Here is a 25497-nt window from a genome sequence, read left to right as displayed (position 1 = left end):
TGGGCCCAAAGGAGATCTAGCTTTCCTTTTAAAAAACCTGCCATTCCAAATTTTTCAAATATGACAAGCAGATAGAAAAATACATTTGATAAATAAACAAAATTATGAAATAAATGATATACAGCCATGTTCTCGTTCCTTAGGTCAAACCATAATCACTTTTGAGTTGTGATGAAACTAAACAGCCTATAAATCAAATAATAAATGAACAGCCAGTACAATCCGTTGGTACTTCATTCCTTATACTGTATCAGATTTGCTCATTGTGTTGGATTACAACTTCTCCAACCATGTTGATTAGTGTTTGTAGCTCAGGGGTGGGTTCTAACTTGCCTTGCCACTGGTTTGCTTCCTCCCATGCTGCGTGGCTGCACATGCATTCTGCCATGCTTCGCGGGTGGGTGCAAGCATGCGCAGTGCCAAAAATTTGTTTAAAAAATCCCTCCCAAAAGCCAAAAATAAGATGGCGGTGCATGTGCAGTGCCAGGAACTTGGCTTTTGCGCATGCGCAGAAGAAAAAAAATAGCAAAAAATTAAAAAAATTACCCCCCCCCCCCCCAAAAAAAGATGGTGGCGTCCATGGATAGGCATCAACATAGCTGGCTCTGTAACATCACCAGCAGTTTGCTACCAGTTCAGGCGAACCAGTGTGAACCAGCCAGAAACCATCTCTGTTGTGGCTATTATATCTAATATGTTTGGAAAGGCCAGATTGCAAACGGATGCCATAAGCCATGAATAACATGTTCCCTGTAGGGCAGGGGGTAGGCAAAGTTGGCTCTTCTATGACATGTGGACTTCAACTCCCAGAATTCCTGAGCTAGCATGATTCTCTCAGGAATTCTGGGAGTTGAAGTCCACAAGTCATAGAAGAGCCAACTTTGCCTATCCCTGCTTTAGGGCAACAATAATAACCAAAGGGAGCCTGTTTGATGTTCTGGTTAAGGCACCAGGTTAGAAACTGGTAGGCCTAGTGTTGTTTAAGGGAGAAAAGTAGCTGGCTGAACTTGGTCTATGACTTAAAGCACCCTCCCCAAATAAAATGATTTTAAGAAAAATGCTTAAAATGATTTCTTTTAAGCCAAAGGAATTCCAGCTTGGCTTCCCTCATTCAGAAAATAAAATTTTCGGGCATGGGGACCGTGAGCAACGAGATTGCCTCTGGCCAATGTTGTGAATGAATTGGACGAACGTGGATGGCTGTACACGAGGTTTTTAGAATTTCTGCTAACTTTGTATATTTCTTTTTTTAAACAAAATAATTAGATTTCTTCACATATATTGTTTGTATTTACAATGTTGTACGCCGCCCCGCAGTCGAAGGGTGGCATCAAAGTCTAATAAATAAATAAATAATAAATAAAAATTGGTAACATTTAGTGGTGATCTTATTAAGATCAGCAATTGAAATATCTTCTGAACAGAAATATCTTCTGTGAGAGTAAACAACTGAGAAGGAAGCTATTGATCAAAGTTAAAATTGTGTCTTTCTTTTTTTCCCTTCCTTCCTTCCTTCCTTTTCTCTCTCTCCCTTCCTTCCCTCCCCTCTCTTCTCTATCTGATTCTTATCATTGTTTTTTCTTTTCCTACTCTAAATCAGTTCCTTGCTTTAGGACAGGGGTCTCCAACCTCGACAACTTTAAGACTTGCAGAGTTGAAGTCCACAAGTCTTAAAGCTGCCAAGACCTCTACTTTAGGATGAAAGTATATGGCTCTTGGGCATATGGCTCTTGGGTTTCAGAACTGCCTCAACTTCCTCACTGCTGCCATAAAAATCATACTTGGGAATGGGAGGTCACCCAAAGGCAAAGAAGGATCGGTCATTTATCCATTGCTAACATGGTGGAGTTAAACAACCCTTTTGTTCATCACCCCAAGCAGTAATAATATTGAAAATCTTAGATGCTCTTCATTCTATCGTGCTGTTCTCGCTGCTTGAGACCAGAATCTCTATTAAATGGCTATAGGATTCTGGCTTGCATCCCACTGCCTTGCACTTAACTGTGCAATTTAACTTGGTGCCAAGCTGGTGAATTAACAAGCTACCTTCCCCAGAGCACTTTATTCTCCCTTAGCATGAGATGGGTAAGGGGGATTTATAAACCAATGGGAAGCCATGGGAAATTTATGATGGCAAGGCAGGGGGCTGCAGGCCAATTCTACATAGCACCGTGCTGCGTTTCAAATGGATAAACTTTTAATGTTAATATTTCACAAGCTTGGTTAGTCATCCGAATATTTTCATTCCAGACCCTAGCATGGTAATAGTGAACAATTTTTATTTTTTTTTGCAAAAATATATGCACACATACTGTTCACAGTAGGGCATTTTTGCCTTCCTTCTTTGCTTTCTTTTTAATGCATAGAATGGGATATATACCAAGTGTGCTAAAATCAGATTTATTCTGGAAGGGGGCTGACATAAGGGATCATATATCCTATTTTAGAGAGGACTCCTCTATTCCAACCACTGACCACATCAAAGCTAAGACAAAGAATCTCATAAGAAATAAGATGAGGTGTTTTGAGATTCTCCTTCCAGAGATAACAACTGGACCATAGATTGGACAACCTTGTAGATCCTATGGCATAAGTCTTTCCTACTGTGGTCAAATGCCTAATCTAATGTTTTAAGATCACAGTTTCTGGAATTTTCAGTAGCATGATCAACAGCTGTGGCAAGTACTATAAAAGTTGAAATTTGGCAGACAAAAAGATGGCTAGATAGAGATATTCTAGATGGATGGATGGATGGATGGATGGATGGATGGATGGATGGATGGATGGATGGATGGATGGATGGACATACAGACAGACAGACTGACTGAAAGACAAACTGAATGACCGATGGCTAGATAGAGATATTTTAGGTGGATGGATGGAGATACAGACAGACTGACAGACAAACTGAATGACTGATGGTGTTTGTGTGTATGCATTTGTTGATATATGTATATGTTGTGGTTGGCTCTGGCCCAGCTCCTGCCCCAAGGAATGAGGAGGTGGATGTGGGGGAAACATCCACATACCACAGGCCTGTTTTGCTCCCGATAGAATCTGCTGATGAAGTCTCCTCTGACCAAGGAAGCGTGAGTGACAGAGAAAAGGAGAGTTTGGCAGACAGCCCGGGAGGAGATCAATCTTCCTTATCATCCCTGGATTCTGAACAAGAACTTATGGCAGACCCACGCATGCGGAGTGTGATGCGTAGAAGAGAACAACTGAAGGATTATTACAGGAGATAAGTGAGGCCACCTGTGGTTGGGTGACGCTGCTGTGATTAGTGCTACAGATAAAAAGAGTACATGCTGATTTAGCCTTTTAGAAGTTTATCTGATTCATAGTTTGTCAAGATCGTGGTTTTGCTGTTTCCCTGTTCAAGACTGTATGTGGACTTTCTGGACTTTGGAATTTGGACTCAATTTCCCAGTTATTGGGTGAGCAATTGGATTGCATTTAACCTGTGCCTTGTGTGTACCAGAAAATCCCTTTGACATTTAAAAAGGGAGTTTTTTCTGCTTTTCTGTTGATAAAGACTTTTGATTTTCCTTCTATCATGTGGTGTGTGTCTTTCTTGACTAATTACCCTGTAATTACGGGCGGTTGGGACACGCCGGCAGAACATGAATATAAGGATGGATAAGGTAATATCTTATTTGAGATGGATAAGTAATATCAGAGTCTAACTTTGGAAAGTTAGACTCCGCAGAGACCAGATGGACATGTTCTATCACCCTGATGTCAGCAAGACTACTTTTGATTTCTATAGTTTAATTTCTCAATTCTCTCGGGGATGGCAGAATAAAGATAAAATGATGCAATAGTTGCAGGAGCAGTACATACATAGTATTTTAAAAGACCATGATTTATGACACAAACTCCTCCACTCCCATAGTCGATAGCAGCTTCTGCCTACAATAAATTAATCTTAAATTTGCTTGGTGTCAGAGCTGAGTTTCCTTGACAACCTGCCTCGTGCTATTTAAGGCCCCTTTTTTTTGTTTTTTGTAAAGTACCATTTTATGGTAATAAGGAATAGCTAACTATTCTCCAGAAGGGTGAAAGGGTTTTAAGAGCAATTGAATTAACACTGAACGGAAACAAATCTCTGCCCTGAATTGTCAAGCCCTTAATGTAAGTCAACTGCATTGCAAATTCAGACACAGAACAGCCTCTGTTTTGCAAATACAGTGTGAATTTATAACAGTCCTTTTAGAAATGGATTACATAAAAATATATTAAGAATATGGAGTTGCCTGCAAAGATTATCTGGAAACTACATTCAAAGCCAATTGTGGTTGCCCCTGTCCATATAGGTGAAAGTCACTATTTGTCAAATACAGTGGTACCTCTACTTACGAACTTAATTCATTCTGTGACCAGGTTCTTAAGTAGAAAAGTTTGTAAGAAGAAGCAATTTTTCCCATAGGAATCAATGTAAAAGCAAATAATATATCTCCGAGACCGCCTCCTGCTGCACGAATCCCAGCGACCGATTAGGTCCCACAGAGTGGGCCTTCTCCGGGTCCCGTCAACTAAACAATGTCGGTTGGCGGGTCCCAGGGGAAGAGCCTTCTCTGTGGCGGCACCGGCTCTCTGGAACCAACTCCCCCCGGAAATTAGAACTGCCCCTACTCTTCCTGCCTTCCGTAAACTCCTTAAGACCCACCTTTGCCGTCAGGCATGGGGAAATTAAACATCTCCTCTGGGCACGTTTAATTTATACATGGTATGCTTGTGTGTGTGTTTGTTAGTATATGTGGTTTTTCTTAAATCTTTAAATATTTTAATTATTTGGATTATTATGATTGTTTCACTTGTTGTGAGCCGCCCTGAGTCTTCGGAGAGGGGCGGCATACAAATCCAAATAATAAATAAATAAATAAATAAATAAATAATGTGTGCGATTGGGAAAACCACAGGGAGGGTGGAGGCCCTGTTTCCTCCCAGGAGATTCCTAGCGAGGCCCCACAGAGGCTTCTCCCCGCCTTTTCTGGCCCTGTTTCCTCCAAGAGATTCCTAGAGGCCCCAAAGAGGCTTCTCCCCGCCTTTTCTGGCCCTGTTTCCTCCAGGAGATTCCTAGAGGCCCCACAGAGGCTTCTCCCCGCCTTTTCTGGCCCTGTTTCCTCCAGGAGATTCCTAGAGGCCCCAAAGAGGCTTCTCCCCGCCTTTTCTGGCCCTGTTTCCTCCAGGAGATTCCTAGAGGCCCCACGGAGGCTTCTCCCTGCCTTTTCCGGGCCTGTTTCCACCTAGGAGATTCCTAGAGAGGCCCCAAGGAGGCTTCTCCCTGCCTTTTCCGATTACAGTCTCGGAGACTCGGGTTTGTAAGTGGAACATGGTTCTTGAGAAGAGGCAAAAAAAATCTTGAACACTCAGTTCTTATCTGGAAAAATTTGTAAGTAGAGGCGTTCTTAGGTAGAGGTACCACTGTAATGCCTATTCTCTAGGCGCTGCATTGGTTGCTTATAGATGAAGTTTATTTATTTATTATTTATTGATTGATTGGATTTGTATGCCGCCTCTCTCCGCAGATTTCTAGGCCTTGTTTTTGTGAACTGTCATAAGTCCAGGGTCATCTGCAGCAATGGCCATTGATTTCAAAATGATGGGAAATGATGGCCAATCAAAGCCCCAGTCGTTTTCACATGCGTAAGATGTGTACTGTATGACATATATTCAGTGACTGTCACTGTTTTCTTTCGTTTCTTTGGGACTCTTTCCTTGCGGCAATTCTTTCTTTTCCTAGAAGGCTGCTACATTTTCTGGATATTTTATAACACATCAATTCTTATTCATTTTATGTTATTTGTAGTTTATTTCTATCTGGGCTGAGATGCTTTGGACACACGCTGGGAAAATGTAAGCATTAAAAAGAAACTGAATACAAATATGCCTGTCACAAAGTCCCAGAACTAACCTACAACTTACATGGTTGCAATGAAGAGAAGGTGAGCAATAGAGAAACTATTTATGCCATCTGGAGTTCCTTGGAAGAAAGACAAGGTGTAAAAATAATAAAGTGTCCCTCATCTCTCCTTTTCCACAATATTTACCCAAACACAATATTTATCCATCAGTATTTTCGTGCTATGCCACTAGATGGCACAGGTGGATTTACGGAGAGACAACAAATACAAAATAGGGCCCAGGTTTGTCCTAACCTCCACCTCTCATGTTGCTAGGTCTGCTTAAATGCCATTAGATAATGTTTTAGTTTTAGATAATGTTTGACCTTTTTTTTATCGCTTTGTATCTATTTATATTGTATTTTTTATTATTGTTGTAAGCCGCCCTGAGTCCTTCGAAATTGGGCGGCATGGAAGTTGAATAAATTAATGAATAAATTTGATCCCTGTAGCCTCAGCGCCTATAACCAAGGCGGCCCTGTTAAAAGTTATTTGAAGGCCTTTTACTGCCTGAACTGAGGGACAAAATGGGGTTTTATTCCTTCTCACATATCACAGTTAGTTTTAGCTATACAGTAATACCTCATGATACGAACTTAATTGGTGCAAGGAGGAGGTTCGTAAGACGAAAGGTTCGTAAGACGAAACATTGTTTCCCATAGGAAACAATGTAAAGTCAATTAATCCGTGCAACAAAAAAAACCCCCGCAAAAAACCGACTTTTGGCGACTGCTGGGAAGCCGCGCGACCTTTTAAAACAGCCGCGCCGCTTCCCTGCTGTCTCCTGAAGCCGAACGCGGAAGTTCGGCTTTAGCCCCCCAGGCCGGCTGCGACCTTTTAAAACACTCGCGCCGCTTCGTAGCTGTCTCCCGAAGCCGAACGCAGAAGTTCGGCTTTAGCGTTCGGCTTCAGGAGACAGCTGCGAAGCGGCGCGGGTGTTTTAAAAGGTCGCAGCCGGCCTGGGGGGCTTGCCAGCACCCCCCGAACCCCGAACCCGGGTTCGGGGGGGTGCTGGCAAGCCCCCCAGGCCGGCTGCGACCTTTTAAAACACCCGCGCCGCTTCGCAGCTGTCTCCCGAACCGAACCCGGGGTTCAGCAAAATTTTGCCTCTTCTTATGAACTTTGTTCGAGTTACGAACCGGCGTTCGGGAGGCTTCTGGGAAGCCCCGCCGCCTGGCTGTCACCTTTTAAAACAGCCGCGCGGCTTCCCAGCAGTCTCCGAACGCCGGTTCGTAACTCGAAAAAAGTTCGTAAGAAGAGGCAAAATTTTTCTGAACCCCGGGTTCGTATTACGAGTTGTTCGTAAGACGAGGGGTTCGTATCTTGAGGTACCACTGTATATTTTTCATCATCTTGGGTTTTAATGTCAAAGGCTATTTCTTAAAACCTTTCTGTGCTTGTTTTATGTATTATATGTGTGTGTGTTTATTTATATTTATATTTATATTTATATTTATATTTATATTTATATTTATATTTATATTTATATTTATATTTATATTTATATTTATATTTATATTTATATTTATATTTATATTTATATTTATATTTATATTTATATTTATATTTATATTTATATTTATATTTATATTTATATTTATATTATTTATATTTATATTTATTTATATTTATAAATTTGACCCAAAATGTTATGTATTGTTTTATTATATGTTGTGAGCCGCTCTGAGTCCTCAAAGAGGGGCGGCATAAAAGTCAAATAAGTAAGTAAATAAGTAAGTAAGTAAGTAAGTAAGTAAGTAAGTAAGTAAGTAAGTAAGTAAGTAAGTAAGTAAGTAAGTAAATAAATAAATAAATAGAATGAATGATAGACAGACAGGCAGACAGGCAGACAAACAAACAAACAAACAAACAAACCACACATCCAGCAGTGGGTTCACACCAGTCCTTAGAACCGGTAGTGCCGGTGGCTGGAGGATTCAGCCATCCTCCCAGAATGCTTCTACACATGCGTAGAAGTGTCACGTGCGAGAGCAAAATAATTTACAACCTACCACTGCTCACATCCTAAAAGCTGATTTCATGGGTAAGGGCACCTTCTTCCATACTTGCAATGTGGGAGTAGTATCTACTCATCAGGAATGGGTTGCTAGCCGGTACAGGCCACACTCCATACCGGTAACGAAATGGAGATGTGCGCATGTGCGCCCCAGCGAAATTTTGCACAGGAAGCAAAATTTTGTGAGAGGATGTATACGCGTGTGAGATTTTAGCAATTTTTTGCTTCTGCACATGCGTGGAAGCAAAAAAAAAACCCCACTGAAATTTTACTGTTATTATTATTATTATTATTATTATTATTATTATTATTATTATTAATTAGATTTGTATGCCGCCCCTCTCCATAGACACGTGTCCTCTCACGAGTTTTTGCTTCCTGCACATGTGCAGAAATAAAATTTTGCTGGGGCAGATGCACGTACACGCCGGTGACAAGAAGCTGCGCGCACATCATTCCGGTAGCAGCAGTAAGTAGGAACCTCCAGCTGCTACTCATACCACCTAAGAGCAACATGGAAGGTCTTACATATGTAACAGAGTTCATGTGTAGATTTGTCATCCAATCTGCGCTCTTTATTTATTGCCTGGGATGGCCACCTCACTCTGTTGAATGGTAGGGCTATCTCTACTTGAGCTCCCAGTTAAATTCTGGGAGTTGAAGTCTACAAGTCTTAAAGTTGCCAAGGTTGGAGACCCCTGCTATAAATGGTTATCTTAGGACCACATTTCCAGAGGCATTTATGGTTCCACGGATCGTCACTGAGAATGCAGGGTATAGAAACCCCTTCTCCAACCTTCTCCAACCCCAGAATCCAGAGGCATAGAGCAGTGATTTTCAACGTTTTTTGAGCCGCGGCACATTTTTTACATTTTAAAATCCTGGGGCACACCACCAAACAAAATGACACCCTAAGACACTTTTCTTTCTTTTTCCATCCCTGTCTCCTCCCCACCCTTGTGTGTGTATGTGTGTGTGTGTACATACACACTCTTGAACCATTTCCAAAAACAGGTGAGGGCTGGGGTTTTTTTGTCTCTTATTCTTTGGGTGCTTTTTATCATATGCTTTAAATCAAGAGTCACTTCTCTCTCTCTTTTGTTTCTCTTTCTTGCCTCTCATTCTCTGTCTCAATAATTTTCTCATTTCTCTTTTTTTCCTCTCCTTTTTGCTCATTTATCTCTCTCTCTTGCTTTCTTTCTCTCTCTTTCTCTCTCTCTCTCTCTTGCTTTCTTTCTCTCTCTCACTCTTTCTCTCTTTCTCTCTCTCTCTCTTGCTTTCTCTCTCTCTCTCACTCTCTCTCAGCAAAAAGTTTCAAGACTGGAACCTGAGCTTCCTTTTTCGCGGCACACCTGACCATGTCTCGCGGCACACTAGTGTGCTATGGCACACTGGTTGAAAATCACTGGCATAGAGAGATCTTTTGTAACTAAGCTAACAAAGAATCTAAGCGTTCCCAATTTCTGGCAATCCGCAGCCTGGGGCAAGCTTCAGTTTGAGTGATCACACATCCTATTTTAAGCCTCCTGAGCTACCCAGAATCTTAGGTTTGATAAGAGTAACATTTTAACTACCCTTCTGCTCTTTTCTCTCACTTTTAAGAGGGCTCTGATTAGATCTGTCAACACTCATTTCCTGCTTCCCAACCATGAAATCTGAAGTATCAATTAAACAGGATAGTCAAAGTGATGAATATGTATAATTCAAAGGTTCTACTTCTTGTCGTCTATAGGTCACCTTTGATGAGTCTTAGTCTTTTAAGCTCTTCCCCCCACTTACCCCTCCTCCCCTTTAAAAAAAAAACCCTCATCAAGTGGAATAATAGTTAGAATAAGACTGTAAACTCCTTTGGTATTTACTGAGCTTTTACCAGGCAGCTTGTATCCTTAAATCTCTGCAAATATTTGATGTAAAGAAATAGACCGTTAAAACACAACGCTTAAGAATCATTGCTTGCAACAAACCCACCTTCTTTTTTATTAAAAAAAAGAGGGGGGTTATTGTGATATCACATTGCAACTCTACTTGTTGGACAGTCCAGAAGCAAAGTACATACATACATACTTCAGCTTCAACCGCAACAACACAAGAGCACGCAACAGATTCAAACTTAATATTAACCGCTCCAAACTTGACTGTAAAAAATATGACTTTAACCATCGAGTTGTCGAAGCGTGGAACTCATTACCGGACTCCATAGTGTCAACCCCTAACCCCCAACATTTCTCCCTTAGACTATCCGTGATTGACCTCTCCAGGTTTCTAAGAAGTCAGTAAGGGGCGTACATAAGTGCACCAGTGTGCCTTTCGTCCCCTGTCCAATTGTCTTTCCTTTATCTCATATATCATATATATTTTCTTCCTTTCATATATCCTCTCCTCTAAGTTCACCTTCACCCTCTTTTATATTATCACATGTCTATTCTCTTCCATATGTATTGTGTATTGGACAAATGAATAAATAAAATAAATAAAATAAATAACATATATGAGCTAATGGCATAGCTTGGATAGCCTTTTATTGCTCTACCACTCTGTTATGCCTTCTCCCCACCCGATCCGCAACTGCATCTTAGGAGTTCTCATCGCTTAGCAACCAGATTTCAGCTATTATTATTTTTCCCTCTTTGTGGGTAGAGTGAAATTGCTGGACTGGGATGTAATGTCCAATGGTATCCCAACAGGCCTTTTCATAACAGCTTGGCTATCAAAAATCTTCCAGCTTCTAAATATCCCTAAGGAGTGCCAAGAGGATTGGGATTATAATGGATAAAATACTATCTAATAAAGAAATATACGAACAAGCATTCCTCTGGTGGAGATCAAGTGATGTCATGCTTTGAAGAGAACTATCTTACTCTGAAAGAATGGTCCTCTATTTCAAGGTATCCTAGTTAGTTTGTAAACAAAATAAGAGGCGAGTACAAGTTTGCTCTCCTATATCTCCTATACCTTTCTTCTATCCCTATATCTCTTCTTCTATTCTTATCATTGATATGCTCTATTACTATATCTTCTTTTCTATTATTTCTTAGATATATTTTACTATGAGTATCTCCTCTATAACCTTCATCATGTATTTTACTATATGTATATACATATATATATACCCACTAAAACCCTCATTGTGTATTGGACAAAATAAATAAATAAATAAACAAACGCTATTACAAAAAGGAGAGAACAGAGGATTTAAAGACACCCCCTAGTGCACAACACATAGACAGTCGAGCAAGCAGGTTCACAATCAATTGATCTCAGTCTTTCCCACGATTGGTGAAATTAGCTGTACAGTATTTCTCTTTGGACTGTAAGAAGTTCTCACTATGTTTTCATTTGCACATTTTTTAATACTGTATATGCCTTCATTGTTTTTATATTGTTTTTACTTGTTGTATGCTGGCTAGAGTCAGCAAGGAATTGGGCGGCTTATAAATTTAATAAATCAAATCAAATTAAATTAAATTAAATTTACACATATATGAAGATGTGCAAGTATTCTCTCTCTCTCTCTCTCTCTCTCCCTCTCTCTTTCTCTGTCTCTGTGTGTGTGTGTGTGTGTTAGAACACTATATGTTTTTTGCCAACAGTGAAAAGAACCACCCAAGAGCCATTTGATTTCCTTGTTACCATTTCTTCCCCTTCCATTCAGTTGAGTGTGGAGTTCCTGCAGTTTTCTTGGCAAGGTTTTTCAGAAGTGGCCATTTCCTCCTTCCTGGGGCTGAGAAAAAGTGACTGTCCCAGGGTTATTCAGAGCTGGAACTAGAGCTCAACATCTCCCAATTTCTAGCCTGATGCCTTAACTGCTACATCAAACTGGCTTCTTTGCTATTTCTAAAAGAATTTTAAGAATGCCAATTGTTTATTAATTTGCAATGTATTTTGCACTGGCTTGTATCTGTATTTTTTTTCTTTTTACGAATTGAACGAGGGTCGCCCAGAAAGTAATGCACCATATTTGGGCGTCCTCCTCAATCCACAGCTCACATTAGAGAACCATCTTTCAGCTGTGGCAAGGGGACGTTTGCCCAGATTCGCCTGGTGCACCAGTTGCGACCCTACCTGGATCGGGACTCACTGCTCACAGTCACTCATGCCCTCATCACCTCAAGATTTGACTACTGTAATGCTCTCTACATGGGGCTTCCTTTGAAAAGTGTTCGGAAACTTCAGATCGTGCAGAATGCAGCTGCAAGAGCAATCATGGGCTTCCCCAGGTATGCCCATGTTACACCAACACTCCGCGGTCTGCATTGGTTGCCCATCAATTTCCGGTCACAATTCAAAGTGTTGGTTATGACCTATAAAGCCCTTCATGGCATCGGACCAGAATATCTCTGAGACCGCCTTCTGCCGCACGAATCCCAGCGACCAATTAGGTCCCACATAGTTGGCCTTCTCCGGGTCCCGTAGACTAAACAATGTCATTTGGCAAGTCCCAGGGGAAGAGCCTTCTCTGTGGTGGCCCCGACCCTCTGGAACCAGCTCCCTCCTGAGATTAGAAGTGCCCCCACCCTCCTTGCCTTTCGTAAACTCCTTAAAACCCACCTCTGTCGTCAGGCTTGGGGGAACTGATATAACTTCCCCAGGCCTATATTGTTTATGTATGGTATGTTGTGTGCATGTTTTTTAAATTATGGGTTTTTAGTTTTAATTATTAGATTTGTATTCTACACTGTTCCATTGTTATACTGTTTTTATTGTTGTTGTGAGCCGCCCCGAGGCGGCATATAAATCTAATAAATTGAATTTCATTGACTTGAATTTTTCTATTACTGTTGTGAGCCGCCACGACACTACGGAGAGGGGCGGCATACAAATTTAATAAATAAATAAATAAATAAATATTTATTTTTTTTAAAATCAGCCTACAATAATGGTACGAATGCGAAACTTTAGATATATGTTATTTGAATTGTCAGGAGTGCGTGTGTAAATTCTGTGTTTCTTCAGACAGAGAGCGTAGCTGCAGCAGTGTTTCGAAATTGGCGTCTGTACAATGCAAGCAGTGTGTCGTCATTTAATGTCTCACTGCGGAGAAAGAAACTGTTGGGAACATTCATAAATGTTTGTGTACAGTTTATGGAGAATCTGCAGTCGACAGAAGGACGGTTAGTCGCTGGGTGCAGAGATTGAGGCCATTAGAAGAACAGAACAGAAGCACAGAGGGTGAGGCCATTAGAACAAGGGAGTGGTACCGACAGGGCCTTCATGCCCTTGTGTCCCTCTGGAGGAAGGCCATATAACGGGACGGATATTACATGGAAAAATAGGGAGTGTAGAAGAAACATCATTCTTTCTTGTGTGTAGGTTTCATGGTGTTAAATAAATAATTGTTGAAGAAAAAAAATGTGGTGCATTACTTTATGGGCGACCCCCGTATTATTTCTTTTTAAAATGTCAATTTGTTTTAAGTGCTCCGTAAGAAACCCCACAGAATCAGGGGTGGGATTCGGCCGGCTTGGCACGGTTTGGGCAAAGTGGATGCTAATTTTATATCTAGTTCACCGAACCGGTAGTTGCAAGGACTGGCTGGCCCTACCCAACTCACCCCTGCCCTCCCCGGTACTACTTTTAAAACCCTGTAAATAAAATTGCATTTTAAATTATAGATATAATTCATTCCTTTTCCTGTCTGATACAAAATTGGGTTAAATAAATCCCTGGGCAACGCCAGGTAATCAGATAGTAAATAAAATAAAATTGTAAGAGGGAAAGAGTGCTGTTATCAACATGGAATATCTGGGGATTCTGGAATTTAAAATGTTATCCCAAATAATTTCCACTCTTGCCACTACAGTGATACCTTGTCTTACAAACTTAATTGGTTCCGGGACGAGGTTCTTAAGGTGAAAAGTTTGTAAGACAAAACAATGTTTCCCATAGGAATCAATGGAAAAGCGATTAATGCGTGCAAGCCCAAAATTCACCCCTTTTGCCAGCCGAAGGGCCCGTTTTTGTGCTGCTGAGATTCCCCTGAGGCTCCCCTCCATGGGAAACCCCACCTCCAGACTTCTGTGTTTTTGCGATGCTGCAGGGGAATCCCAGCATCGAAAAATGAGCGCTTCGCTGGCAACGGAAGTGTGGAGGTGGGGTTTCCCAGCGAGGGGAGCATCAGTGAAATCGCAGCATCGCAAAAACAGGAGCTTCGCTGGTAATGGAAGTCCAGAGGCGGGGCATCCCAGCGGCAGCAGTGGGTTTGTAAGGTGAAAATAGTTTGTAAGAAGAGGCAAAAAAATCTTAAACCCCGGGTTTGTATCTTGAAAAGTTTGTATGACGAGGCGTTTGTAAGACGAGGTATCACTGTATCTCTGAAAAACTCAATAGCAAAGCAAATGAAAAAAGCTCTGAAACAAAGCTAAAATGAAAATGACTTGTAAGCATAAACAATGATAAAAATCAAATCTAGAAAACGAAAATAATTAACCAAAGAAAGAAAAAAAGGTTTTCTCTCCCAGTTATGTCATAATTTAAAAAATTATCTTACCTTGTCACAAAAAACTTTGATTTGGCAGAAGGCGCGATGGATGGGTTTATTGCTGCGATTATTATAACTGTATGTGTCGATCTGAATCATCAAAGGAAGACCCTTGACCCCTTTTTGAGAAGAGAAGTCTGTGCTTAGACAATTCACAGTGATGAATATCTGAAAAAAACAGAAGTTTACAGAGATATACTTTTCCATATAGAATAACCTGAAAGCTCTATTTAATATTTAAAATCGGACCAGAATATCTCCGAGACCGCCTTCTGCTGCACGAATCCCAGCGACCGATTAGGTCCCACAGAGTGGGCCTTCTCCGGGTCCCATCAACTAAACAATGCCAGTTGGCGGGCCCCAGAGGAAGAGCTTTCTCTGTGGAGGCCCCGACTCTCTGGAACCAGCTCCCCCCAGAGATTAGAACTGCCCCTACCCTCCTTGCCTTTCGTAAACTCCTCAAAACCCACCTTTGCCGTCAGGCATGGGGGAACTGAGATATTTCCCCCGGGCCTATATAATTTATGTATGGTATGTTTGTATGTATGTCTGCTTAATAATGGGTTTTTAAAAAATATTTTAAATTGTAAATTATTAGATTTGCCATGAACTGTTTTATTGTGTTGTGAGCCGCCTCAAGTCTACGGAGAGGGGCGGCATACAAATCTAATAAATAACAATAACATAACAATACAGTGGTACCTCATCATATGAACTTAATTGGTTCCAAGAGGAGATTCGTAAGGTGAAAAGTTCGTAAGATGAAACAATGTTTCCCATAGGAATCAATGTAAAAGCAAATAATGCATGCAAATCCTTCTGGAAAATCCCAAACTTTAGAAGGGAGGCGAACAGAGGGCAGGGAGGAGCAGCTAAAGGGGGTGGTTGGAAGAAGCAAGGCTAGGCTAAAGGGTGAGTGGGAAGGAAGAAAGGCAAGGGGGGCACCCCTCCCTTTTCTTTCTTCAAAAGACACTGTTTCAGTTCCTTTGCAAGCACGCTGTTCTCTGCAAAAATTTTCCTCCCCCAAGCTGCCTCTCCCTCGTCCCTTTTCTTTCTTAAAAAGACACCCTTTCAGTTCCTTTGCAAGCACGTTGTTCTCTGCAAAATTTTTCCTCCCCCAAGCTGCCCCTCCCTCCTCCCTTTTCTTTCTTAAAAAGACACCCTTTCAGTTCCTTTGCAAGCACGTTGTTCTCTGCAAAATGTTTCCTACTCCAAGCAGCCCCTCCCTTTTCTTTCTTCAAAAAACGGAAAAAACCGAAACCCCTTCATTCCAGCAGCAGCTGCTTGGGTTCGTAAGGTGAAAATAGTTCGGAAGAAGAGGCAAAAAAATCTTAAACACCGGGTTCGTATCTTGAAAAGTTTGTTAGAAGAGGCGTTCGTAAGATGAGGTACCACTTATTTAAAGTTGCGTCTGGAGCTCTCCTTGAGAAATGTTCTTCCGTAAAGACAGGCATCAGTGTAAGTTGCTTCACTTAATCATTACTTCATTTACAGTTCTTTTAAACTAATTCTGGCAAAATGGTTTGTTCAGCTCAGTTAAAATACCTGCTAGACAAGTGCAGCGTTGGAATCAATAAAATAACAGTAGTGGAAGTCTCAGCCTGAGAAATCAATATATGAAATGCTTTTCCTCTGACTTTCACAATAGTTTCTGGAAACTCATTGTTCCCCAAGGGGAACAAAACTGCAAAAACAGTCACTACCATCGACCTGCTGATGGTGCCTGCTGCCCTACAAAATTGTCAACTGTACTTGAGGTTTTAAAACCAACTGAATAAACAATATTCATTCCCTTGCAGGGCTTGAATAGTAATTAGAGGTTTCAGGCCAATTTAAGCTGCTCGGAGTCACAGGTTTTATTATTACAAGATTTGGAATTGTTCAACATTGCATTAGAAAATATACAAATATTTCTGGGGCTAATTTTCTCTTGTTTTATTAAATGTGTAAAATGAAACTGTACTGGATCTGTAAAAACAACTATCTGAATTATCCTTTTTTCTTTTAACAATAAAAGTTTAAATATTTTTTTAAAAAAATGTGGTTTACTAATGCCCCATTAGCACATGAATCTATGTCTAGGTCAGCAGTTTGCAATCTTTCTGTGACACAAAGCAAATACAGTACTGGGATCCCTCATTTATCATGGGTTTTATGTTCCAGGATCACCCGCGAAAAACGAAAATCCGCTAAGTAGGGACCTTATATTTATTTAAGTATTTATACAATATTTTAAGGCTTTATAAACCCTCCCCCACACTTTTATGCTACATAAACCTTTTCCATTCTCTTAATAACCATTCCCATAGTGCTCTGTGCATGTATTATACCTTCACACTTACTGTAAAATGTTTTGAATTCCTAAACCTAAATGATGAGATGAAGCTCCACGTGAAATGGCAGAGTGTAGGAGCAAAAAAAACCCAAATTGGCAAAATCTCATGTGCAAAAATGGGACTCAGGGGAAGAGCCTTCTCTGTGGCGGCCCCGGCCCTCTGGAACCAACTCCCCCCAGAGATTAGAATTGCCCCCACCCTCCTTGCCTTTCATAAGCTACATAAAACCCACCTCTGCCATCAGGCATGGGGGAATTGAGACGCCCCAAGGCCTTTACAATTTTATGCATGGTATGTCTGTATGTATGTTTGGTTTTTATATTAATGGGTTTTTAATCATTTTTAGTATTGGATTATTATTGTACACTGTCTTATTATTGCTGTTAGCCACCCCGAGTCTCCGGAGAGGGGCGGCATACAAATCCAATTAATAATAATAATAATAATAATAATAATAATAATAATAATAATAATTTCGCTTGCTCTGCATACGCAGAAGCCAAATCTCATACGGGCATCTCAATTTTTGCTACCGGAACCCCGATCCCAGCTGTACCAGGTACAAACACACACACACGAGAGAGAGAGATTGATTTAGATCAATGCAGCACACCACTGCCAGCTGGCATCAGGACGCATAAGGAAGGCTCTCCGGGGTGTGCAGCTCCCACGCCATCACCATGAACTTGGGTTTGGGCAGGAAGCACTTGCAGAGCTTGGACGACACCAGCTGGTAATGCGTTAAGAAGTTGTCCCTGGCTCCAGCACCTCTTTCCTTCTTTGTCTCTCTTGCGAGCAGCGAGCAGTGGACCGGTTCGGGGGCATGGCCAGTCAGTTATCGCTGGCGATTCTGTGAACTACGGGGTGGCCATCAGTACTGGTCTGCCTGAACTTGTCCAAACCAGGAGCATTTCACCCCTGATACATACATACATACACACACACACACACACACACACACACACACACACACACACATATACAGTGATGGGCTCCTACAGGTATGGTCAGGTACACAGTACCGGTAGCAATATTTTGATTTTTTTTCCCCTTCTGGGCTCTGGGTATGATTTTCCTATTGCAGTAAATCTATCTATCTATCTATCTATCTATCTATCTATCTATCTATCTATCTATCTATCTATCTATCTATCTTTCTTTCTTTCTATCTATCTATCTTTCTATCTATCTATCTCTCTATCTATCTCTCTATCTTTCTATCTATCTTTCTATCTATCTATCTATCTATCTATCTTTCTATCTATCTATCTATCTATCTATCTATCTATCTTTCTATCTATCTTTCTATCTATCTATCTTTCTATCTATCTATCTATCTATCTATCTATCTATCTATCTATCTATCTATCTATCTATCTATCTATCTATCTATCTATCTGATTTTTATGCTGCCCTTCTCCTTAGACTCAAGGCGGCTTACAACATGTCAGCAATAGCACTTTTTAATAGAGCCAGCATATTGCCCCCACCCAATGAGATTTGAACCGCTGACCTGCAGATCTAGCAGTCAGCGTCAGTGGCTTGCAGTACAGCACTTTACCTGCTGCGTCACCCCAGCTCATCATCTCATAATCTTATGAGTTTGAATGTGTATAATTTTAGAAGAGCTATGCATGCATGCGTGTACATACACTTTATATAGTAGATAATCAGGGATGGGCTACTGCCTGGATGGGGGAGAACACATACACACACACACACACACACACACACACACACACACACACACACACACACATACATGAAACAGCAGAAGATTCCTTAACAGTAAAAGATGAATTTTACAAATTTTAATAAATGCTGTTAGACCTCCATGACATGATATGAGTCCTCAAGCAGATTATCCCAGAATCGTATTGTTACAAAAAAGATTCTGCTTCTTCTGGCTGATATAATCTAATCTTGGGAAATGATGATACTCTGAGAATATTGACTTTCGCTATGACTTCCGTAATGAGTTTCTCAGAGGGAAAAGGTTATATGTTCCCGTTGGATGCATCATTGCGTGAAAAATGATTTCAGGTCTAATCTTGGCATCTTTAGGTAGGACCGAAATATCAACCAAGTCATTCATTATTAGCACAGGCACATATAGTAAGGGAATTCCAGGCAAAATATACTGGTTAAATCCACTGCTCAAAAAAAATAAAGGGGACACTTAAAAAACAGAATATAACTTCAAATAAATCAAACCTCTGTGAAATCAAACTGTCCACTTAGGAAGCAACGCTGGTTGACAGTCAATTTCACATGCTGTTGTGCAAATAGAATACAGTGTTCCCTCGGTTTTTGTGGGGGATGCGTTCCGAGACCGCCCACAAAAGTCGAATTTCCGCGAAGTAGAGATGGGGAAGTAAATACACCATTTTTGGCTATGGACAGTATCACAAGCCATCCCTTAACACTTTAAACCCCTAAATTACCATTTCCCATTCCCTTAACAACAATTTATTCACCATTGTTACTGATACTCACCATTGAATATGACACTTAGTGATCCTGATATTTATAAACATAATTATTTATTATTTTTTTGTTATTGATTTGCAAAAATTATTAGTTTGGCGATGACGTATGACATCATCAGGCGGGAAAAACTGTGGTATAGAAAAAAACCCGCAAAGTATTTTTTTATTAATATTTTTTTGAAAAACCGTGGTATAGGCTATTCGCGAAGTTTGAATCCGCGAAAATCGAGGGAACACTGTAGTTGTGCAAATGAAATATTCAATGAGAATATTTCATCCATTCAGATCAAGGATGTGTTTATTTGAGTGTTCCCTTTATTCTTTGGAGCAATATATAATGAATGACACAGACTTCAGAACTGCAGAAAAAACAATTGCTGCCTTCCACTGAGGACCTGTATACTGCACAAGTCAAAAAGAGGGCAGTGAAAATATTTACTGACCCCTTGCATCCTGAACATAAACTATTTCAACTCCTACCCACAAAACGTCGCTACAGAGCACTGCACACCAAGACAACTAGACACAAGAACAGTTTTTTCCCAAACCCCATCACTCTGCTAAACAAATAATTCCTTCAACACTGTCAAACTATTTACTAGGTCTTCACTACTACAGTATTACTACTAGTTTTTTCTCATCATTCCTAACACCCATTTCCTCCCACTTATGACTATAACATGTTGCTTGTATCCTTAAGATTTTTATTAATATTGATTATTTCCTAATTGCTTAATTGATTCCTATGACAATAATTAAGTGTTGTACCTCATGATTCTTGACAAATGTATCTTTTTCTTTTATGTACACTGAGAGCATATGCACCAAAGACAAATGTACACTGAAAGCATATGCACCAAATTGGACAAATTGTGTGTCCAATCACACCTGGCCAATAAAGAATTCTATGAAGAATCCTTCTTAAAATCATTGTACATTTAGCTAAGTATTGTCTAAAATAAATAAAATTGGTTGATAAAACTACTCTGGGTTTGAACTCATTACTTACAATACAGCACATTGTATAAACCAAGCTATTCAGAGTTTACTGAACACATTGTTAAACAAACCATGGCTTAATTCTGGGGATAATTTATAGCCCTAGTAAAATATGTGGTCTATAATACTTTCTTTGGGCTTCTTCTGAAAAACTAAAAAATGCATTTGAAGGCAAACAAATTCATAAAAATTAAGGTAGACTTAACGTAATTTAAAAACCAAATTATTTCTCACCAAATATCTAGAAAAAATCCTGTTCCTACTCTTAATGCAATCTTGTCTTTTAATTTGCGACTGTAGGTACATACTCCATCAAATAAATCTCAATTTCTGATTACTTTATAGATGTATCGATGTAAATTTTCTTGGCAAAAATACAAAAGTCATTTTCTACTTCCTCCTTCAGAAATATTTTTCAATTTTCCAGACTGGCCAACAGGGCTATTAAAATAGTAATCAAGGGTGACCCTTACATTTTGAGATCAATCATGATTGACTAACTGCTGGGACCTGTTCAGACAATATTCCCATTAGTCTTTCCAGAAATGTTAAACACAGCTCTGGGCTATCAAACATTATCCATCGCTGGCCTGTTGTGATGCATTAGGCAGCTTTCAGGTTTCCATGGAGTTTAATCCTGATACCAGTATTGATAATGCGTAGATAATACAGCCAATTCATGCAACATTTTCATGGACACTCTTCACTGTTGTTGAATTCATTCAGAAAAAAGAAGACTGAAGGGAAAGGGAGTTGGGTTAATAGACTACAGGGTGAAAAGGCTTTGCATAGAGAATTTAGCAGCAGTTTATCTGATCACCAGGTAGATAGTACTGCCCAGTAATTTAGGGTGAAGTCAGTTTAGCTTGTTTACTTGTCCGAACTAAAAGCACAGCGGCTTTTCTATTCTTGATGGTATCTCAGGACTGTGCTTACGAACTACACGGTTGAACTTTAACTGCTATGAAAGTTGTTGGGGAAAACATGACAGATGCAGCTTAAGCAACAAGCAACGTTCCCTGTCTTAATATAAACTCCTTCAGGCACCTTCAGCACACAGAATTTAGAAAAATGTATGAAAGGAGTTGGTAGTGTTGTTCTATTGCCCCCATCCTTGATATCTTCGACAGCACTATTGTCTGTCTACTGATAACTGTTGATACGTTTCATTTTGCATCTCTGACAATGGATGCAATGCAGAACAATATTACCTTACTGTTCTGCCGGCGTGTCCCAACCGCCTGTAATTACAGTACAGGATAATTAGTCCAAAAAGACACACACCACACGATAGAAGGAAAACCGAAAGTCTTTATCAACAGAAAAGCAGAAAAAACTCCCTTTTTAAATGTCAAAGGGATTTTATGGTACACACAAGGCACAGGTTAAATGCAATCTGATTTCTCACCCAGTAACTGGGAAATTGAGTCCAATTCCAAAAGTCCAGAAATTCCACACACAGTCTTGAACAGGGAAACAATAAACCACGATCTTGATGAACTATGAATCAGATAAACTTCCACGAGGCTAAATCAGCACGCTGCTCTTTTTATCTGTAGCACTAATTACAGCAGCCCCACCCAACCACAGGTGGCCTCACTTATTTCCTGTAATAATCCTTCAGTTGTTCTCTCCTATGCATCACTCTACACATGCGTGTTCCATCATAAGTTCTTGTCCAGAATCCAGGGATGAAAAGGATGATTGCTCTCCTCCTGGGCTGTCTGCCAAACTCCCCTCTTCCCTGCCACTCACGCTTCCTTCGTCAGAGGAGACTTCGTCGGGAGATTCTATCGGGAGCAAAACAGGCCTGTGACATGTGGATGTTTCCCCCATATCCACCTCCACATTCCTTGGGGCAGGAGCTGGGCCAGAGCCAACCACAACACTTATAATCAGAACTGCATATATGACTATGAATATAATCAGAACTGTAGAAAAAACAATTGCTGCCAACCTCCCTTTTAGTGAGGAGCTGTATACTGAGTCGAAAAGAGGGCAGTGAAAATATTTATTTACTGACCCCTCGCATCCTGGACATAAACTGTTTCAACTCCTACCCTCAAAACGTTGCTACAGAACACTGCACACGAACACAACTAGACATAAGAACAGTTTTTTCCCGAATGCCATCACTCTGCTAAACAAATAATTCCCTCAACACTGTCAAACTATTTACTAAGCCTGCACTACTATTACTACTAGTTTTTTCTCATCATTCCTATCACCTATTTCCTCCAACTTATGACTATATGACTGTAACTTTTGCTTGTATCCTTAAGATTTTTATTAATATTGTTTCCTCATTGCTTATTCGACCCCTATGATAATCTTTTTTTTAATTTGATCCCGCTATATAGAGCGCTGGTGAGACCACATTTGGAATACTGTGTTCAGTTCTGGAGACCTCACCTACAAAAAGAGATTGACAAAATTGAACGCGTCCAAAGACGGGCTACAAGAATGGTGGAAGGTCTTAAGCATAAAACGTATCAGGAAAGACTTAATGAACTCAATCTGTATAGTCTGGAGGACGGAAGGAAAAGGGGGAACATGATCGAAACATTTAAATACATTAAAGGGTTAAATAAGGTTCAGGAGGGAAGTGTTTTTAATAGGAAAGTGAACACAAGAACAAGGGGACACAATCTGAAGTTAGTTGGGGGAAAGATCAGAAGCAACATGAGAAAATATTATTTTACTGAAAGAGTAGTAGATCCTTGGAACAAACTTCCAGCAGACGTGGTAGATAAATCCACAGTAACTGAATTTAAACATGCCTGGGATAAACATATATCCATCCTAAGATAAAATACAGGAAATAGTATAAGGGCAGAATAGATGGACCATGACGTCTTTTTCTGCCGTCAGACTTCTATGTTTCTATGTTTCTATTTTATGTACACTGAGAGCATATGCACCAAAGACAAATTCCTTGTGTGTCCAATCATACTTTGCCAATAAAGAATTTCATTTATCTATTCTATCTATCTTTGTTAGCAGAAATGTAGTCAGTGGAACACCTCCAGAAAATAGGACATAACATGCTTTTGAAGTTCAGGTTTTTCACCAATATTTTCAAAGTATCTCGAGGTGGGGGGAAGGGAGAATAGAGAAAATATGACTCCAGTTCCCTCCTTTAATGGGACTCAAACGTTTAAAAACGTACATTTTATTGCCTTTCTATCGTCAAATCTAGCTTAGAGGTATCACCATGTCTGTACATCACAAAGTGGATTTGTTCTAACAAGTGCCTTGTTGATTCCTGACATTAAAAAAATACAGTGCAAAACTGATTTACTGTACACAAGACCTTTGGAGGTTATATAAGCTGGGAAGATTGAATTAAAGAAATAAATTCAGTTGTAATAAATTATACTGGCAGAGCTGAAAGGAAGAAGAGGGATGATGCAATATATGTTTTACAGATTATTTATTTGTTTGTTTGTCAAACATGTACAAGATAGCAAGTATTGGTATAAACATAAACATTAGCAAAGTAGGTCCAGGTAAATTAGGACAATAGGACAGTAAGATAGAAACAGTAGGCATAATCAGTAATGGACAGTAACACTGCGGATGTGGCTCATTTTGTGGGTGTGGCTTGATTGTCATGTGATTGAGTAGGAGTGGCTTGCTGGCCATGTGACCAGGTGGGAGTGGCTTGAACGATCATCATTGTTCAATTGAACTGTTAAGTCCTCGACTTACAACCTCACCAGTGTCACTCTCTGGGGTCACAATTTGCTTTGGGTTTCCTGCGATCTCCTTCCCGGATCACCGCCTGCCTCAGGCTGGGTAGCTGGGCGAATGGGTGCCAATCAGCTGTTGAGAAAAGAGTGGGGAGGAAGTGGGGAGGAAATGCCCCCCCACTGCAACTGCTGCCAGTGTTGGTCTCCCTGCTGCTTTCTGAGGAGGAGGGCAGGAGGGTGGGATGGTCAGCTGGAGCTGGGCACACATCTTCATTTATGTTGTGAGCTGCCCCGAGTCCTCGGAGAGGGGCGGCATACAAATCCAATAAATAAATAAATACATTTCCACTGATGGAACTGTGTTCCAGCCCGTCCTGCCTGCTGCCCATCTCTGGGTGAAGAAAACTGAGGCAGTCGGTTCTTTTAAATTCTTTATTTGGCTCAGCAGGAGAAAGCTCTTTTTGGAAAGTGACTTCAGCTCAGAACGCGACTGACTGAAACAGTGTCAGAGCGCTCCTTATATACTTTTACTTTCCCGCCTAAACTCAACTGTCATTGTTTCAACCAATCAGAATGCTCAATCCACATTCAACTTATTTACGTTGCTTCAATGCATATTTAACACTGGGCATAGTGGTTCATTTATGCATGTCCCTTTATGGACCTCTTAGGAATGGAGTGAGGTCGACTGTGGACAGTCTAAGGTTAAGGCTTTTGGGGTTTGGGGAAAAAACCACAGAGTCAGGTAGTGCATTCCATGTATTGATCACTCTGTTGCTGAAGTCGTATTTTCTGCAGTCAAGTTTCGAACAGTTTACATTGAGTTTGAATCTATTGTGTGTATCATTCAGAAAGGTAGAATATTCCAAATACGGGCCCAAACACAGGCTACAAGAATGGTGGAAGGTCTTAAGCATAAAACTTATCAGGAAAGATTTCATGAACTCAATCTGTAGAGTCAGGAGGACAGAAGGGAAAGGGGGGACATGATTGAAACATTTAAATATGTTAAAGGGTTAAATAAAGTTCAGGCGGGAAGTGTTTTTAATAGGAAAGTGAACATAAGAACAAAGGGACACAATCTGAGGTGAGTTGGGGGAAAGATCAGAAGCAACGTAAGTAAATATTATTTTACTGAAAGAGTAGTAGATGCTTGGAACAGACTTCCAGCAGACGGGGTTGGTAAATCCACAGTAACTGAATTTAAACATGCCTGGGATAAACATATATCCATCCTAAGATAAAATACAGGAAATAGTACAAGGGCAGACTAGAGGGACCATGAGGGTTTTTTTCTGCCATCAATCTTCTATGTTTCTATTCCTCTTCTGTATATCAAGTCTCATAAACAATCAAGAGAGGCACATTTGTGATGTGTGCGTTTCATATCAGTATTAATGTCATGTTCTTCCTTATAGCGCATAGAGAGAGGAAAGTGGAATAGAAAAAAATGGAGGGAGGGAACCAATGGTTTTTGGAAAGATTTCATGCTCAATACACCATCCAATTACCCTCCTTTCTGAACTCACACTGGGAAGATTTATATTTAATTATGGCAAGGCAATTTTCAAGCATGTGAA

The 25497-nt window shown here is 40.3% G+C and overlaps 1 protein-coding gene across 1 annotated transcript in view; it reads right to left on the bottom strand.

Annotated features, from left to right (window-relative positions):
- Positions 1 to 25497, bottom strand: part of GRHL2 (grainyhead like transcription factor 2) — a 132995-nt gene that overhangs the window by 38025 nt on the left and 69473 nt on the right. Inside the window, exon 9 of the mRNA XM_070748148.1 lies at positions 14411 to 14569. Within this exon, the coding sequence (XP_070604249.1) occupies positions 14411 to 14569 (159 nt within the window). The remainder of the gene's footprint in view (positions 1 to 14410; positions 14570 to 25497) is intronic.

This window comes from Erythrolamprus reginae, chromosome 3, assembly GCF_031021105.1.
Source record: "Erythrolamprus reginae isolate rEryReg1 chromosome 3, rEryReg1.hap1, whole genome shotgun sequence".
Lineage (NCBI taxonomy): Eukaryota > Metazoa > Chordata > Lepidosauria > Squamata > Dipsadidae > Erythrolamprus > Erythrolamprus reginae.
The sequence above is the reverse complement of the archived record's forward strand: the minus strand, read 5'-3'. Positions and strand labels throughout refer to the sequence as shown.